Here is a 20285-nt window from a genome sequence, read left to right on the forward strand (position 1 = left end):
GCTCTGGGACCCTCACATCTCGCAGGATCCTAAAGCCCGGGATCCAGCCAAGGCTGAATGTCTACACTACAATTAAACAGCTCCATAGCCCGAGCCAGCTGGCACAGGCCTGCCACGGGTTTTTAATTGCAGTGTAGACATACCCTTAGAGGCCAAAGCAGATGCTTCTTTCAGGAGAGCAAATTGCTAGCCTCATTTGTGTGCTACAGCCCTCCTTCAAGAGGTTTTTACTCCCATCTGTGAACATCTGCAGAGGGAATTCTCTATTTTCCTATCTGTAACTGGTCTCCAAGTGCCACTGCTGATCCAGAGCTTGGATGGGTTGGTTGGGGTTGTGATCCTTTATGTAACCACAAAGGTGCATGTGTTCAATCAGTGCTTTATAGTACTGATATGTGCACTTGCAAAGTGTAAATCTGCAGAGGCAGTATGCAAAGTGAATAACAGTTGTAGGTATGAAACCTTTCTTTTCCACAGCAAAAACTGCATTACACAGTGAAATGAATTTCTTGTACAAAGAAACAACCTTTCATTTTTGTCAGAAAATTCAAAGTGAAAATGATAAATGTCATGACTTATTTGCTAACCTACAAAACATATTTCTTACCTGCAATTATAAATTCTTTGCACCACTCTAGCTGTTGATGCATATTTTAGAGACGTTAGTGTGTTACCATTTTACATATTAAAAAGAACCTTCAACTACAAAATTACAAGGAAAGCATTATTTAGATTTAAGACAGCAGAAATCAAAATGAGTCCATGAAAGAGCAAGTGAGAGAAATCCTATGATAAAATGTTGTTTCAATTTTAAATTTTGTTCCTCTAAGGAAAAAATGGTAATTCCTAATATTGTAAAACATCAACCTTCCTGTCGTAGTGCCTCAGGGATATGGAACATTTCTTTAAAAAAAAGTGGATTGATGTAAAATGATGTACTATAAATAAATTAGTTTTTGACATTTAAAACTGTTTTTTAAATATTCTTTTATAGCAAATGTGTATCTTTATAGTGTTGCTTAAACTTCCCAATAAATGACTATAAGTCTTATGGTAATCACTTAAAAATTGTTTAAATGGCCCTTCTCCCTCACTCAGATCAAAATCTTAGCAGTGTTGCCCTGGGATACTGCTTATGAGAATTCATGGCACGGGGCTTTTTTGTTTTTGTTTTTATCAGCCAAGAACCTGAGAGTGTTAAACTGTCGAGGGTTCAAAATTAAATCAGTGTTGAAGGGGTTGACAGCTGTACAGAAAAGTTGGGAGATTTGATAGTGCAGTAGCTTAGCAATTTTTGTCCCATAGTAATGTGTAAAATTTTACAGGACTGAGAATATTTAATTTTTATTGACAGCTGAGAAGAGTAAAGTAGATTTTCATACATTAATCATAGCAAGCCAGATTCATAAGTGAGGTATGAGATGTTGTAAGTTTGATTCCCTTACACTCAGTCACTCCCCTAGACCTAATTACGCTCAGTCTAATTTACATGCTGAGGTGGTGTAAGGAGGTATAGATTAAAGTAGAGGGAAGGCGACTTTTACACCACCACATTGTATAAATTAGACCTACTTACACTCCTTTACACATTGGTCGGATGGATATATACAAATAGTTCTAGGCAAGGGTATGTCTACATTGCACAGTCCTTGCAGCAGCATGTAGAGTTCATACACTGCACACCCCCTAATCCCCCAGCACAGGTATAAATAGTCATGTAGATGGTGAAGCACTGTTTAAGCGAGGAAAGACACGTATCACAGCTCTCTATATGCCCAAGCGATGCCTGTCCCTGTCTCCCACTGCAGTGCAAGACTCTGTTAGGATGGAGGCTTTAGGGAAAGGCTCTGGCAGCTACCTGTTGCCAGGACCTTTTCCTGCTGCGTCCCTCCTGTGAGAGACTTTCACTGAATTATGTAGCTATACACTGCAGTGTGGATGTAGCTTGCATTTCGCTGTGGTGTCTTAGCTACACGTTCCCTACATGCTGAAGCAAGTGTTCTGCAGCGTAGGCATAGCTTATATGATTACTAAATCATAGACATGCCTATACTTTACTTGAAGTCCATTCATTAACATGTAATTGTTTTTATTAATACATTTATATTTTAATAGATTCAAATTCTTAATTAGAATAATTTTTAATTTAAAACTGAGCTGAAATATTCATACCATCATTTGTTATGCAGATGACTACAAGCTAAGTCCACTGGATGACTGGCTTGTCATTTCTAGCATCACTTCACCCCTATAGGAAGTCAGGCTTCTGCACTATGAATTTTCAATGATGTTTCTCTAACCTGTTCTTTACACAGACGTTGTTATTTTGTGTGCAAAACAACAATGTTTTATCTAGTTTTCTGAGTGTAACTTAATTAACTTTGAAATTATGTTTTGAACTAAGTGTGGTATTTCATAGTTAGAAACTCAATATTGATTATTTTTATCCCATTCTTATTATTTTGGTCAATAATATATTAATGAGTTATTATTCTAATAAACAATATAGAGAAAAATTCTTGACTCACAAATGTACTAAACACAGTATACCTGTTTAATACTATTCTACAATGTACACACAATTCAGTAATTAAGAATCTTATTTTCAATGAGGAACTTTCAAGTAAAGCTCAAGTTCTACTTAGTGGTATCAGTTACACTATTTTTTCTATCTTTTCAGTCAGTAATGAATGCTTGGGATTTTATTCTATCATCAGACACTGTGCTATGGGAGGTGATGTTTTACCAATAAGGTGATCCAGAATGCCATAGTTGTTTTCTTGTAGTACTTGGTTTAGTGCTCTCCATCCTCAAGATCTTGATAACAGGAGTCTCATAGAAAATGCATTTAGTCTTAACTGAGCAAGGAAGTCAGTTGGGACATGATATTGTCTTTCCACCCAGCAAAGGGTATTTGCATCAAGGATATTGACAGAATCTCTGGATGTAGTGGCAACTTCTATTCAATAACTGAATCTTCAGGTGTACCCAAAACATGACAATGAGTTGATTTAGGCTCAACCTCATCTTCATTATTCCAGGTGATCCACATTCACAGTGGGTTTTGTCAGTACAGTGATGGTTGAATTTGAAAGTGTCTTGGATCAGTCGTTTCCAATCTTTTGTTGGAGTTTCCTTTTGATGGATAAATGTCATTTACTACGTTTCCCCACCCCCTTCCGCACACTCATGGTACCCCTTACATCTAGCACTGTTGCTGTATGACTGCTTTTTCTTATTTGCTCTTCTTGTCTTATATATTGTTCTGTTTTTCATTTTCTGTTTTTATTTGTGTTGTCAAATTCTTTGTGCCTTGCCATTGGCTGCTCCTCAGCCAGAAATCTTACTTGCCAGAAGGCTTTAAGTTGCTCAAAGTGGGGGGGAATCATTGTATAGCTCCCGGAACCTGTAATCTGACTGCTGAACTCTGTTGTGAAAACAGAGACGCAGAGTTTGGGCTGTTGAACAGTTTCTGAGCCTGTAGCCCTTCTGTGTGAGCTGTTTCTGTGGCCAGCTGTATAAGGGATTGCTCCAGGAGCACAGGAATCATAGAATTATAGAAGTGTAGAACTGGAAGGGACCTCAATAGGTCATCTAGTCCAGTCCCCTGCACTCAGGGCAGGACTAAGTAATAACTAGACCATTCCTGACAGGTGTTTGTCTAACCTGTTCTTAAAAACTCTAGTGACAGAGATTCCACAACCTCCCTGGGCAATTTGGTCCAGTGCTTAACTACTCTGACAGGAATTTTTCTTATTGTCCAACCTAAACCTCCCTTGTTACAATTTAAGCCCCTTGCTTTTTGTCCTATCCTCGGAGGTTACGGAGAACAATTTTTCACCCTCCTCCTTGTAACAATGTTTTATGTACTTGAAAACTGTTACCTTGTCCCCCCTCTCCCCAGTCTTCTGTTCTCCAGACTAAACAAACCCAATTTTTTCAGTCTTTCCTCATAGGTCATGCTTTCTACGTCTTTAATAATTTTTGTTGCTCTCCTCAGAACTTTCTCCAGTTTATCCACATCTTTGCTGAAATGTGGTGCCCAGAACTGGATACAATACTCCAGTTGAGGCCTTGTCAGCATGGAGTAGAATGGAAGAATTACTTCTTGTCTTGCTTACAACACTACGACTTATACATCCCAGAATGCTGTTAGCTTTTTTTGCAACAGACTCATATTTAGCTTGTGATCCATATAACCCCCAGATCCCTTTCCACATTTCTTCTTCCAAGGCAGTCATTTCCCATTTTGTATGTGTGCAATTGATTGTTCCTTCCTAAGTGGAGTGCTTTGTATTTATCTTTATTGAATTTCATTCTATGTACTTCAGACCATTTCTCCAGTTTGTCCAGATCATTTTGAATTTTAATCCTGTCCTCTAAAGCACTTCCAACCCCTACCATAATGTTATAATCCTCAAACATTATAAGTTTTCTCTCTCTGCCATTATCTATATCATTGATGAAGATATTGAATGGAATCAGAACCTGGACCCGTCCTTGCGGGACCACACTAGGTATGCTCTTCCAGTTTGACTTTGAACTACTGATAAATACTCTCTGGGAATGGTTTTTCAACTAATTATCTAGCTACCTTATAGCAGCTCCATCTTGGCTATATTTCTACCATTTGTTTATGAGGAGATCATGTGGGACAGTATCAAAAGCCATACTAAAGTCAAGGAAAAAAGCTAGATATGAAGCAGAAGCTACCCTCTGCTGTAGTCACAGTAATTCATGTGCATTGAGCGGTTGGACTGGATCTGGAGTTATTTTTCCACAGATCACCCAAACTCCTCTTTTTTCTGTTCCACAGCCCCTAGTAGACCAGTCTAGCACCCGACAATGTGAAAAATTTTGATAGGAAGGTAGTGAAGATAGTTTCCACTTTCTTTGCTTCTCTGGACTTCGCCTCAGAGGTCTCTCCTGCAGCTAATCCATAGCTTTGCCTATTTGGTGAGGCCCTGTGTATATTCTGTAATAATAGTTTCTTAGTATTCTGGACTTGATGTACCCACCATAATGAAAAAGCTTCAAACCTATGCTGAGAAGCCCATCTGTGGGTCTTACAGCCCCAGGCTGAGCTCATCAAGGAAGTCAGCATAGAAGCAAACTTGTTAGAACTCTTGGCTCCTATTACGAGCAGCCTTCTTCTCAGTTATCAGAGGCAGGAAGTATTTGTGCCACCTAGCAATTTGGCAATCAGTTGCAGACCAACTGCTCAGTAACTGTTGCAGTCCAGATATTAATCTCATACTCGAAGGCCAAATGCTACCACATTTTGTGTTCAAATGGCAAGAAATGGAAGGGGCTTATCAGACACAACTGAGTTTCAATGAGTACCTGAACTCTCGCATATTCCCTCTTGTGGGTTCTAGGCCCATGTACCAACCTGCACAGTTAATCTCATAGTTTACATTATTGGTCATAGTCTCTAGTAAGTTTTGTAACTGATTAGTAGCTAGGTTTCTAAGCCTAAAGTATTAAAGGTTGGCAGGGACCAAAGTCATGGTCAGTAATTAAACCTGGAGGTGTGCTTGCATAATTATGAAGCCTTTACTTCCTTGCTTATTCTGGGAAGCCTGTTAATACAACTATTACCAGTGCATTTAAATTTAGGACCAGGTTTTTAAGATACTTTAAAAATAAAGAAAATTCTTGCACATTCAGTCCTTTTACAACTGTTACATGAAATGTCTTCTGTCGGCTTAGGGAGAATGGTATTCATAACATAAGTGGCGCAGAGGTCAAATGCTAATGATTAGTCTGAGGTTCTAAAAGTCTCCTGTTTGTAGCATTTAGTTTCCAAGGTACACTTACATTTTGTGTGTTTGCAGGCAGATTCTGGGCCATCTGATGAAGCAGCCTTGATCCTTCACAGAAAAGGATTTGACTGTAAATTTTCAAACAAAGACACAGGGCTATTATGCTCTACTACTCAGGGAAAGGTATGTTGAAATATTAAAGGATTTTTAGCTTATAAGGTAATTTTTGCATACATGCTTAATTTAAAATGCTTTAAAATAGTTATGGTATGAATTCTGGTTGAACAATTATTTATTTAATTTTTTAAAATGCCGTATTTTCAGGATGCTTGTGATTTAATGTTTTTGAAAGCCAAGTAACATGGTCTATATTTGACAACTATATGAAGATTCTGATGTGTGTAGATTAATTTGGTATTGGCAAGTAAAAATACCCCTAGTAAAACATTGCCATAAACTTCCGGGTTGGAGTTCAGTCTTATTAACTTTCTGTAAATATGATTTCAAATAGTAGCTTTTTGTTTAAAATGATTTTACTACAGAAATACTTATATTATGCAGTTTTAAAGGTATTTGTCCTCTGCACATATGATTAGTTAACATAAATATGAATTCTTTCATGTGAATGCTGCCTTGAAGGTTGCAGCAAACAGCATAGCAACCCAAGCATTTCTATCAACTTCTCTGTGTATCTGGGTACTTGTATGACCCACATCTCTGTGGTATCTGAACACTTCACAAACATTAATGAATTTACCATCTCTGATTCTTTGATTATGTAATCAGATTTGGGGGGGTGGGTCATAGAATTTTGTCTGGTGTTAATGAATCCATAAAATTCACAGAGTAGGTTTAATCCAACCTGGAAGTAGTTTACTGAAGGGTTGTCTGGCAGGTTAGTAGGGCAAGATGAAATGTTTTCTTGGTTAAATTTTTCATTATAATATTGCCAAACATAATGCCTATAATAAAACCTCCTATTTATTGATACATTTTAATTAGTTGCTTTCAAATGTGACACAAAGTGACTAGTGTCTAATGGGTTCTTTCTAGCATAATTTATAACATTTTAAATATGGTCAGTTAGGAATTTTCAATGACTTTGGTGTTATGATTCTCTGTCATGCATGCTGTTACCTGTAATGAGATGTGACATAATGATCATTATAAAGGTTTAAAATTAAGTTAACTTAGGGCTTGTCTACACTGTTCTGCAGTGTGCAGTAATTGCAATTGCAATACAAGTTTGAAAGCCAATTTTACAGTAACTAAGGGCTTATCTACATGATGCAGCAATGAACACTATGTGTCACACACTAACTGGCCTCTGTTGACCTTGATGGTGCATACTAAAAGTTCCTTAGTGCACATTCATGTAGTACTGTTTCAAACATCACTACATTAATGCATAGTGGGGAACTTGTAATGCACACCAGCAGGGTCAACACGGGCCAGTTAGTGTGCAATACTCTAATGTGCATTAGAATTTATACAGCCATAGTGCGCATTGCTATATCATGTAGACAAGCCGTTAGTTACTTTAAAATTGGCTTTCAAACTTGTATTACATTTTCTAAATATCATTGACTTTTATTTAATTTTGTATTTTTCAGATAAAGGTGCACAAACTCTTTAATAAGCTAATCGTTGAAAGTCTTATACCTACATCTTTATCTTTGATGCATTCGCCTCCAGATGCCAGAAATATTAGTGAGATCAATATGAGTTCTATGGAGATAAATACGTTCCGGATTCGACTGAGATGAAACCTGGCTTTAATATTCATATAGTGAAGAAGAATCTGCAGTTATATTTCCTCTAAGTTTGACGTGCAATAAAGAAGCACATTGTTATTCCAGCTTCTGGATACTGTGAGAAAACATGCATTCTATAATTATTTTTTTGACCAACACAGTGAATAGCCATGTTGCAAACAACTTTTTTGTTTTTACATAAAATACCAACATTAGTATAAGTTAACGCAACACATGAAGAAATTTCTAAGGATGTTAACCTCTCGACAACAAATTGAATCTCAGGTTAAATGATAATTAATGGTTTCTGGGGTTTTTTGTTTTTGAAGGGAGAGGGAGTGGGATTAAATGACTTGTTTTGCTGAGCCTTGATTAATTTATATACAAATAATTGCAATGTTGAAATCCCTAATAAAGCTTGGAACTTAAATGGAATAAAAAGCTCTTGTGTAATAGCTAATGTCCAAATAATTGAAACCATTTATATAAGTGACAGTAATCTCAGTTTATTCCATATTGAATTTCAATTTATTCTATGGGATGGAGATTTGAATTCTGTGGTAAAGTGAAAGACCGGAGACTTTGTCTTGTAAGTAATGGTAGTTTTTAACACTTTTTGCCCTACCATCACTTTGTGAATGTCATAGTTTAAGAAAAGAGAGATTTTCAAATTAATCCTGCAATGGGAAATTATAGAAATATTTAATAAAAGTCCCATTTTGTTACTTGACACATTGGGATATGTGCAATTATTCCATTATCATATACAATAAAAAAGTAAATCTGTAATAATCATGAATACAAGATTTTTTACAAAACTCATTTGGATACTGATGTTCTCTGAAATGGGTTTTCTATATCAAGATTACCATATCAAGATAAATGTGCCTTATTTTTTAATGTGTCCCGTTACTATTTTACTGTCCACATCACTGTTTTGGGGGAAAGGGTAGTTTATATAATACTTAAACTGTGTCTCTTCTATTTGACCATGCTGGCCACACTCTGATCTATGTCCTCAGGCACCAAATTTGTGCTGTGTTGTTCTGAACATTTTGACTATTTGAATGTACTGAAACAATGTCATAAAACAAAATATTAGAAGAATAAGGAATATTGTAATATTCAAATTCAGCCACTGTCAAGGAAACTGCAACTTGATGCAGAGAATTGATAGTGTATAAGACATAGTTTGCAAAACCCATCATACAATGTATTTGCATTTCACAGATTGTAGTAAACTGTACATTGAGAATCACGTGCCTATATTTTAAAAATGCCACTCTTCAAATCTAATAATCATGCTTACATATGTTGTCAATGTTTACCTTATTGAGGAATAGCATCTTGCTCCTCTCACTTCATTTTCACCATATCAAGTATTTTGCATTGAGTGCTGAAGCCATGTGAGTATGAAAATTCTATTTCCCTGAATACAGCTACTGTTTACAATTAAAATATACTAATTTGTGTCTGAGTATTATTCCCTTTACTGATCTTCCTTAAGCTTTGTACCTCTGACTTCATTTTGCTTAGGCGTTATTTATGCATTCATCAGTGATTTTCTTTAATATTAACAGATGATAAATCCTCTTAACTGAAAAAGACGTACTGTCTGCTAACTCTAAAATTGACCGCTGTACTATTTTAATTAGGTAATTTTGGTGCTGTGGTATATCAATTTATATCTTGTAGCCATACATCCAAGTTCAAACATAAAATTAAATTACCTACTTTTTTTTTTTTTTGGTATGTACTGTCATGGTTTGGATCTCTCTTTATCATGATTGCATAATTCATAATTTCGTTCAATCTGCTAAATATTTTGTACTTAAGAGTAGAATATTTAGCAGAATCTGGTGTGAATTATGTCAAGGATATATTGACCACTAACCATTTATGAAAAGTGAGAATTATATTTGAGAGTATATAGAACAGTACATTGATGTTTTCATGCAATAAACATGTACTGTGAGTTTTCTTCGTTACAGTATTTGAATTTTTCTCCCTTTTTAGTTGAAATTTACAGTCTTTAGGCTTACCAGCAGAAAATTGTGGTAACATTTTCTATTTTTGTTGAATATGTAGATGAGAAATCTTCAGAGCACTCTATGCATTCTGTGCAAAGAGGATATTCAAAATAATATCTTAAATTCTGTTAAGCAGAAAATTTAAAATTTTGATGCAATAAATTTTAAAGTATTCTTGCCTGTTGGACTTGTTTCCAAAGGATCTGTTTCAATATAATTAAACAATGTATTGTATCAGTTTTTCATTTGTCACCAGCTGTACAATTATAATGCCTGAATACTCCTTAACCAGCAGACTTCTGCTTTGTTCTAGTAATTTAAATTTTTTTATCAGAGAGAAAAACTTAAATGCATTCTGTTTAAGTTATAAGTTATGGTAAATTATGACTTTGAGTCAATTTGGGGCCCAATGTTGAACTCCTAATCTCAGTCAAAACTTCCACCAAAGTCAGCAAACAGAGATTTTGCCTAGGTGATCAATTCAAGATTGGGCTTTTGCTGGTTTTCCATGCCTCCTGTGAATGGTTACCCAATACTTTAATTGTATTATTGAAGTTTTGGTGACATTTTTGGTTTTCTGTGCATTCACTATATATACACCAATTAATCATGTTCTTTTACATTTTTTCTAATTTTCATAGCTGCACTGGTGGTTAAGAGATCCAAGCATTCTTATTTTCCACAAATATGGATTTAAAGAAAATGCTGTTCAAGATATGGTTTCAAACATTGTACTTATTTTCCAGACCAGAGTTGTACCTGTATTGAGATTTTTTTACATTCCCTTATCTTAAATGTCCTTGATTTTTCTTGTTCATTGTGTCTCTGAAACAACTGATTTCAATGGAAGGTTTTTAATATTTTCTCTTGGAAGGTTTTATATCTTTTTGGGGAAATGGAATATAAGATCTCTAATAAAAGATAACCTTATGGTGATATGCTGTCTGTGTCATCAATGCCTTGACCACAATTGATTAAAAACAGAAAATATAAGTGCTTCAAAAAGGTTGAAGCTCCAGTAACATTTGATGGGTATAAGGATTTTCTGTTGTGAAATGCACTGCTAGTGAAGGACACCTGGGGCCTTTCATTTTCGTTTTTTATTTTGTTTAAAATTTCCCAGGAATATATCAGTGTTTGTTACAAACATTAAACACGTGAAAATTAGTGCGAAAACTAACTTTACAGTTTTCTGGGTAAATATCACTCTCTTCTGATTTTTTTTTTTTTTAAACTTTTGAAAAAATCCTTTTGTTGTAAAACATCAGATGATTTTTTGTTGTTGACCCATTTTGACATGAAAAGTAATTCACTAACTTAGGGCAGGTCTTCACTACGGGGGGGGGGGTCGATTTAAGATACGCAAATTCGCGTAGCTGAATTCGACGTATCGGAGCCGACTTACCCCGCTGTGAGGATGGCGGCAAAATCGACCTTCGCGGCTCCCAGTCGACGGCGCTTACTCCCACCTCCGCTGGTGGAGTAAGAGCGTCGATTCGGGGATCGATTGTCGCGTCCCGACGAGACGCGATAATTCGATCCCCGAGAGATCGATTTCTACCCGCCGATTCAGGCGGGTAGTGTAGACCTAGCCTTAGATTCGCTTTGCATGCTGATAACTATCCTTGCTATCTATAAAGCTGGTAATATGTATGTGGTGGACATGGGATTAACAGCAGCATGGACACCAACACTCGAGTCTTTCTGGGACTTGTGAGCCAACACCCTCTTTTGGAAGGAGAAATGGTATGTCAGTAACTTGGTTACAGAGTCTTCATCTCTCTTGGGGCAGGCCTGGAAGTGGAAGAGGTGGAGGAGGCAGCATGAGGAGATGGTGCTCTTATCTCCCTCACCTCTTCTCCTTCGGGGTCCACTCTGGGGGAGAGATGGTGGCTCAGTACGCTGAGTGGCCCAGGCTGCCAAGCATCTATGTCTCCTGGAGCAGGGAGATGGGTCTGGGGAGTTCTGGCACTTCCAAAATATGATGAAAATCAGTTTTTTAAAAAAAACATAATGGCTTTTGTGAAAACTGGGAATAAAATTGGTAAAAATAAATAAAAACTGAAAATGAAGGGCCTTGAGGAGGAGGTCTCATTCATTATTCTCTGGTGCCAAGTAGATAAAGGATAGATACTAACTTCAGAAAACTAAATATATGCGACTTCTGACCAAAGAAAATGAGAAAAATACTTAATTCAAAAGGAGATGCTCTGTAATATCAAAAAGGAAAATGTTGTACCAAGTAACAGAGAATGAGAGTGGCTTTAAAATATTTTAGAGCTGTTTTCTAATAAGATTTAAAAAAAGAATTCAGCTCAGTTCGGTTTTTATGCATTCGAGAGTGATAAAGTGGAGACTACTCCCAATTTACTTCAGCAACTTCATTAAGTAAATTAACAAGTGCAGACTGTTGGAAAATGCAGTCAAAATGACAGTACGCTAACTGAATTATATTTTTTCATTAAAATGATTATGAATGTCTTGCATTTTTTTAAAACTAACTACAGCATAAGCCACTTATTTGTGACACCTTTAATTGGGACAGATGCTTGCTTTATTAGGACGTCTCCCAAGGAGCTGATTTAGCTTAATGATAGTGAATAGCAATGGCTGCTGTTTATTTGAGACAGAATTAGCATAAAGTTGGTTTAATGGGGGACACATTCAGCTAGAGCCAAGAGGTTAACTGATGTTTAACCAGGTGGTAAGAAAATATAAAATTCCAAGCTCCAGGATTTTAAACCAGAAGTTAGAGAATAAAGAACAAAATTAACTGTGTATGCTGCAGTGTGTGGCATGCACTACACTGGGCACATGCTGATCGTTTCTGGAGTACCAAAGGACCTTTTTTAAGATCACCTTACTGTGGAATCATAATTGGTTACAGGTAGTTTACAGGTGATGGAGCAAATAATGTTTTCTCCTTTCAGAATTACTTGTTTTTGTTCAGCGCCATCAGGAAAGTAATGTGGGAGCTCACATGGACGCCACTTACAAACAAAGCATTCAGTAGTAGGATTTAAAGCAATGGTCTCCAAAATGTGGTCATGGACCACTTGCTATTGATTCATGGAGATCTGGCTGGTCTTGTGCTGGTGCTGTGACACAGCGTGACCATGAAACAAGAAAGGGATCATACTTCCACCCATCCTTCCTTTCTTGTCAGTTTTAAGCTGCAGACCTCTAAACCATGTTAAACTAATCTCTTCTTTTGGTGAGGATTATAGCATATTGATCTTGCTGGCTCATTACTGGATGCTTTCTAACCATCCAGAGTGAACTGAAGGGAAAGGACTGTTACCTATTTCAAAACCTGGTCAGTAGAGACCTCCACAGTGCCGAGAGAATAGAAAAGAGATCACAAGGGATCAGGCTTGGCAGAGAGCAAGAAGCTGCACATGAACTCTAGCCTAGGTGTTAGCTGTCAGAAAGAAGGCTGGGCAGTCAAGAGCCTTAGAGCTGTGACTGAGAAACTGAGAGCTGAACAGTAAACCAGCCTGTTGTTGGCAGGAGTCATAGCAACAGGATATAGCACAGTGGCCTGCAAGCAGAAGGTGTTAACTGCACGTGTGGACACCAGGACCATGCAGATGGGCCCAACAAGACTGGACAGAAGAATTGAGCTCTAGCCACTGGTCTGCGGGCCATTGTTTCATTCCTCTGTGAGAGGAAAAGACAGGAAGTATCCCTGGCACTAAGCCTGAAGATCCCCATGGAATACAGTTACCTTTATACCCAGGTACTGGACTGCCCCAGGAGCTAGCATAGTAATTTTAAGCTGATGAGTATTGTAGCAGTAAAAGTAATTATACCTAGGTTGCTTGCACCTTTTATTTTCTGGGAGCCCTAGTAAAGTAAATCCTTTGTTATCTGGACTCTATTAATGGTGAGCCACCCAGTATAGAGCCTGTTCAGCCTAGTGTGCAAGTGCTTGCATTCAAGCTTATGGTGCTCAGAGCACATCTCTAGAAACCTATCACAACAGCTGGTTGCAGTGGGTCCGTTTTTTAGAATCCCATCTTGATCAATTGGATTACTTGATTCAGTTCATGGTCTGAGAGAGCATCTCCTGTTTAGTTAGGAATATGAGCTGAACTCAAAAAGAAGCAGGATTTTAAGAGGGTAGTAGAGGTCCTTCCTGACACTATAATGGAGAAGAGCAATATAAGGAGGAGCAGCATCTCCAAGGGGACATTTGTTTCATTAGCTCTAAATTAGTAGCTTGCAGGACTGGACAGCAGATTAGATAGCTGGATCTCTTTATAGCGTCATGTCAAACTTCTGAGAGGTAAATAGCGGTGTCCCCCAGGGGTCTGTTCTGGGACCAGTCCTATTCAACATATTCTTAAATGATCTGGAAAAGGGGGTAAACAGTGAGGTGGCAAAATTTGCAGATGATACAAAATTACTAAAGATAGTTAAGACCCAGGCAGACTGCGAAGAGCTGCAAAAGGATCTCTCAAAACTTGGGTGACTGGGCAACAAAATGTCAGATGAAATTTAATGTTGATAAATGCAAAGTAATGCACATTGGAAAGCATAATCCCAATTATACATATAAAATGATGGTGTCTAAATTAGCTGTTACCACTCAAGAAAGAAATCTTGGAATCACTGTGGATAGTTCTCTGAAAACATCTAGTCAAAAAAGCAAACAGAATGCTGGGAATAATTAAGAAAGGGATAGATAATAGGACAGAAAAGATCATGTTGCCTCTATATAAATCCATGATACACCCACATCTTGAATACTGTGTGCAGATGTGGTCACCCCATCTCAAAAAAGATATATTGGAATTGGAAAAGGTACAGAGAAACAAAAATGATAAGGGGTGTGGGAAAGCTTCCATATGAGGAGAGAGAAAGAAGAATGAGACTTTTCTGCTTGGAAAAGAGATGACTAAGGGGGGATATGATAGAGGTCTATAAAATCATGACTGGTGTAGAGAAAGTAGATAAGGAAGTGGTGTTTACTACTTCTCATAACACAAGAACTAGGGGTCTCCAAATTAAACCTGCCGCCTATTAATTTCAAACAAATAAAAAGAAGTATTTCTTCACACAACGCACAGTCAACATGTGGAACTCCTTGCCACAGGATGTTGTGAAGGCCAAAACCATAACAGGGTTCAAAAAAGAACTAGATAAATTCATGGAGGATAGGTCCATCAATGGCTATTAGTCAGGATGGGCAGGAATGGTGTCCCTAGCCTCTGTTTGCTAGAAGCTGGGAATGAGCGACCAGGGTTGGATTACTTGATAATTACCTGTTCTGTTCATTCCCTCTGGGGCACCTGGCATTGGCCACTATCAGAAGACAGGATACTGGACTAGATGGACCTTTGGTCTGACCCAGTAGGGCTGTTCTTATGTAAGGGGGTATGCCAATAAAAAACCTCAGAGCTCAACCATCTACAAAACAAAGGGGAACACGCCTCTGAAGTGGGTGAGTGTTCCCTTTCTGAAACATCAGGGTTGACAGTAAAGTCAACATATTATATTTTAGAATCCATCTAAATCTGCAAATATGGGTGCTTCATATCTCCATATTGGAGATATGTATGTGAAAAAGGTGTGTACATATTTTTAAAGATACTGTGAAAGTACTGTCCAGTATATTTCACACTTGGTCTGCTGGTGTAATTTCCAAAGAAATAGCTCTCTTTAGATAACTGCTTTGATTTCTGTTGTCATACTCTAAAATATGCAGCCTTGTAAAGGGGCGTAAACAAATTCCCCTGACTTATGGCGAATGGCTTTGAGAGGCAGCTAACTGCATATGGTAAGAGAAATTATATAGCTCAAACTCAGTCTGTTACATAATTTGGCACAATTCCTTTATCCTCATGGTATTTGGCTATACAGAATTAAGAAACAAATACACCTCTACCCTGATATAACGCTGTCCTCGGGAGCCAAAAAATCTTACCACGTTATAGGTGAAACCGCGTTATATCAAACTTGCTTTGATCTGCTGGAGCACGCAGCCCCGCCCCCCCGGAGTGCTGCTTTACCGCGTTATATCTGAATTCGTGTTATATCGGGTCGCGTTATATCGGGGTAGAGGTGTAGCATAAAAGTTTTGATAAATGGTATCAATTTATCTCCTTGAAAAGATATATAAAAAACATAAACTGAACAGAGGACCCTAGACATAGTTCATATTGGGGAACTCTTGAGGTGTAAAGGTGTTTGCTTTATTGTTTCCCGTCCCTCTTCCTTTTTAGGAACTTTCCACAGCAACACTTTAAACATTATACAGATTATATTCTTAGATTCTGGGTCTAATTGTCATTCTCTTTAATATCTACATTTTATGAACTAATTAGTATTTATCATGTACTATTGGATTTGGTGTTTGAAATACAAAAGGTTAGATTAGTGTATCAATAATATATTATTTAGATTATTGTACTTTCTCTTCTCCATATGAATTATTTAATAACACTGAGGTTAATGAGAATATAACAGAACAAACAACTATTTCTCTACTGAATATGACCTCTATAGCTTGTGCTACCCAAAAAAGTAAAAGTTATACTAATGTTTCATGATCACACATTTCAGAGCTTCAGGTTCATGAGTAAGGATAAGATTTTGTCACTGAGGTCACGGATTCCATGATTTTGAGACTTCTGTGAAAGCTTCAGCCCCATGCCCCAGGGCAGTGAGCTGGAGCTCTCAGCTGGTGGACCCTGGAGCTCTGAGCTGCCGGAGGTGCAGTGAGGGCCCCAGAGCTGTCAGCAATGGTGGGTGGTGGCATTCCCCCCCCCCCCAGCGGGGCTCTGGCTTCAGTCGCCTCCCCTTCAAGTCCTCCACCCCCCAATAATTTTTAGTAAACGTCAGGCAGGTTGCAGGCTTCCATGAATTTTTTGTTTGTTGTCCTCGACATGTCCGTGACTTTTACTAAAAATAACAGTGACAAAATCTTGGTTACCCTGGGATGCCCAAGTCACTGAGCCACCATCTCTCCTTCCAGAGCAGACCCAGAAGTGGAAGAGGCTGGAGAAGGCAAAGCTGCCATCTCCTCATGCTGTCTCCTCCACCTGTTCTACTTCCAGGCTCCCTTCAGGAAGAGATGGTGCCTCGGTAACTGGGGTAGCCCAGATTACCAAGCCGCTATCTTTCTTCCAAAACAGGGTGTGGGGCCAAAAGCTGGGCCAGAATGACTCGAGCGCTGGTGTCCATATTGTAGACAATCCCATGTCTATGACATACGCATTACCAGCTTTTACAGATAGTGTGGATAATTATCAACATTCAAGGCAAATTAAAATTAGTGAACTAATATGATTCAAAAACCAAAAAACTGTATCTGACTGTTTCAGAACATAAAGGTTGTTGGTTTTTTTTTTTAAGTGATATTTACTCCGAAAACTGAAGTTAATTTTTTGCAGTGGTTTTCACCTGTTTCTAAATTTTTTATACAAATTGTTAAATTCCTGGGAAATTTAAAAAAAAATAAAAACTGAAAATGAAGTGCTTTAGTTATAAAACACACATTGGTTAAATAATTTAATTAACCAGTTACCCTGCTGCATTTTGTTCTTTAGATTTGTGTTCCTTAGTTAAAGTAGAGACTCAGATTATAATAAATTTGAGTTTTATTAGCCAAAATAGCTTTTAATTAAAAAAGAATTACAGAAAGAAAAATAAAGATGGTTATATGATAGTGTTTACAATGTCAAAATTAAATTCAACATGGGATGTTACCGTTTGTAAGAGATAATAAATCTGTTCAATCAATTCAAGGACTTCTTATACTCATTATAAAGGCGAGTTCCTAGTTCTGTACTAGTCTGGGCAGGTGATTTTGATATCATGGTGGAACTATGGATCCTTCAATATTGATCCTTATTTATCTTCAAGTTTATATGCCAATGTAATTAAGAGTCTGCTCATGTCAGTTCAACCCAAACCATTCTAAAGCAGATATACAAATTTAGACAAGCTATTTTTTATCAAAAAATGTTAATATCAACATTACCTTACCAGGTGTTACTCATAACCAAGCTTTGCCACTTGTACACACACAAGCCTATCACACATTAAACCCAAAACATAATTAAGTAATTATTTTGCAGCTATTCTAACTTCTCGGGAATTTCACTACTGCTGTAAGCTCGTATGCCACTTTAACTAAAGTTTCAAATAGTGGTAAAAGCTTAAAAGCCAAAGCTGCTGCTTTTGTCTAAGAAGGTCTTGACCACAAATTGTGTGATTTTTGGGTTGAACTCTTTGAAACACTCAGTTGTATTCAGAGCTAAGTTTTGCTGTAGGGAAGCACAGTTACCTATTACAATCAATGCTAAGTTTAGCTAGTGTAATGAGTTTCTCCAGCCTCAATGTTCTCAATTACTTCTTGATTTAGCATAAATTCTAGACAACTAAGGCTAAACTTGTTAGTAAAAGACAAATACACATCATACATTTTAATCATTCAGAGAATTTTAACTAACGCACATACTTTCGAAGTAGCATTTAGCTTAATGTAACCATGTTGTCACTTGGGTAAACAATACACATATGTCATTTTTCTACTTATCAGAACTGGAATGAAGGTTGGTTTTCGAGTTCAGTTTTACAGTTGCAATGACTGGTTTTTCAAGATAGAATTCACTGCCATGACAGTTGTATTCCTATTCACTTTCTGGATTTCACAGTGGTGTTCCTAGATAGGACTGTAAAAAAGAGTCAACAGGATGCTTATCAGAGACAAGACTTGAGTTGTTACCAAGCTGGGGGTGCTCTCACTGGCCAGGTGATAACTGTCCTGCTCACATTAGTCCTCTCCTGCTCCCTCGTCCAGATGTTTCAGCTTCAAGGAGTAATGTGTTGAACAACACAGGGCATTTTATATGTGTTCTCCTGGGTGGCATGACCTGGTTCCTCTGCTTGACAAAGGTGATGTGGGACAATCAGAGTGACCCATGTTTCTGGCAAAGATCTGAAATGTCCAACAAGCTATGTCTCTTCTTATGCAGGGCCGGCTCTAGGTTTTTTGCTGCCCCAAGCGGAAAAAACCCCAAACACCTCCGGAAGTGAAACTGCCGAAGCTAGAGCCGGTCCTGTTCTTATCGTCCAGTGAGAAAACAAGTTGTCTCCTTTATGGTTTCTTGCAGTGTTGTCTGGAAAATTCTGTTGTCTTCATGTAAAACATCTTGTCATACCAATTTGTGTAAGACATGTTAGACCACACACTGAGCACCTGCTGGCCTAATTCCCATCTTTAACCTACTTGGGGTGGGCCCTTTGAACTGTGATCCTTTGGCCAACTTTGCATGACTCCATGCTCTTTCCTCCAGCACTCTGCTGGCTGCAGGAAAGTTCATTTTGAAGTCAGAACAAAGTCTTTCTCTTCACACTCCTTGATGTTTCTGGCTTTAAGTAGTTCATGATGCAGCAATATAAAGTTATATAACCCTTTTGCTTGTTCTATCACCAGTAGGATATTATAGTCAATGAAATAATACAAAACAACCGTGTACCCTTCTATACCAGTGATTGACAATTCCCTACACCTTAGTGATAAAGTTAGTAGGTTTACTTCATATGTGAAAGTCTTTCTGTGCAACTGCCAATCACAGTTGATCAGGCCTTTTGGTCATTTAGGTCTTATACCATTTTGGTTGGTTCACCTTAAAGATTTTCCCTTCACATTGGCTTCTCAGCATACCATTTTAATGTATCAGCTTCTTTAATTAAAAAAATATCTTGTATATATCACTTTAAGGATCAGTCATATATTTCTTACTGATCCATTTCTATTTAAAATAGATAGCATGGTCCAAACTATTTGCCATACTTCATGATCAGATTGCCTAAGCAATGAAACAACCTCAAACTGAAGGGGGTCTGTTTCAGAATGCCTGTAGGTAGCTTTAATAGTCTGATATTGTTTCTTAAATCTTAACATTTAAAAAAATTATTTTATCTGGTAATAAAACCATATAACTTAGGATACAGTAGATAAAGTTATATTTGATATAGTATGTTATAAATTTATAGGCATAAAATCTAGAAAATAGAAGAAAAGGCATAAAAAAGGAAGTTACTTCACAACTTAGCAAGAGTTTGTGGTTAATCTTAGCTAGTTAGCTGTTGTAGTGATTCAGCCTACATCTCCTCTGTGTGAAACATAGAAAAACAGCATCTGTTGTTCGACATGTTTTGAAGGCTTAGGCCTAAGTTATGCCAAGATTCTGGTGTAATGTGGATGTCTGGCATTATTGTTATTAAGCTCCATATTTTCTATATCGTCACTATTGTATTACATGTGTTTGTAGTTGGTCTTTGGTTTCTCTGAGCTTGCTCAGGAACAGCAGGTTTGATACTGGGCAATAATTGGCTAGAATCAATGTATCTAAGGTTGGCTTATTCTGTGTTGGTTGGACTTTTGCACGTTTAAAGGAGGAAGGAAAAGATTACTTCCTTGAATGAGGTATTGTCTATTTCAGCCATGAGTGGCAGTTTCTCATGACATTCTTTTACTAGCCAAAAAAGCATGGGCTGGATTCACAGGTCTTTCATCGAGACTCCATCAGTGTGTCCACTACTTCTTTTTAAATAGTTAATGTACTGAACTTTGGGAATGCAGGCAAGCTGTTTGTTGGCTGGTATAGGGAGAATAGATCCATGCTATTTGAGAAGCTGTTTCAAACACACATGATCTTTTCAGCAAAAAAAGAAAGGTAAATAGAATACTTTCTAGAAATCATTTATTTTTTTATATTGTT

At 37.5% G+C, this 20285-nt stretch overlaps 1 protein-coding gene across 1 annotated transcript in view; it reads left to right on the forward strand.

Annotated features, from left to right (window-relative positions):
- Positions 1-7581, forward strand: part of MAN2A1 (mannosidase alpha class 2A member 1) — a 215318-nt gene extending 207737 nt beyond the window's left edge. The window contains exons 21-22 of the mRNA XM_065406341.1: positions 5842-5948; positions 7379-7581. Of these exons, the coding sequence (XP_065262413.1) occupies positions 5842-5948; positions 7379-7531 (260 nt within the window). The 3' untranslated portion in view covers positions 7532-7581. The remainder of the gene's footprint in view (positions 1-5841; positions 5949-7378) is intronic.
- Positions 7582-20285: the final 12704 nt, after the last annotated feature.

Source organism: Emys orbicularis, chromosome 6 (assembly GCF_028017835.1).
Source record: "Emys orbicularis isolate rEmyOrb1 chromosome 6, rEmyOrb1.hap1, whole genome shotgun sequence".
NCBI lineage: Eukaryota > Metazoa > Chordata > Testudines > Emydidae > Emys > Emys orbicularis.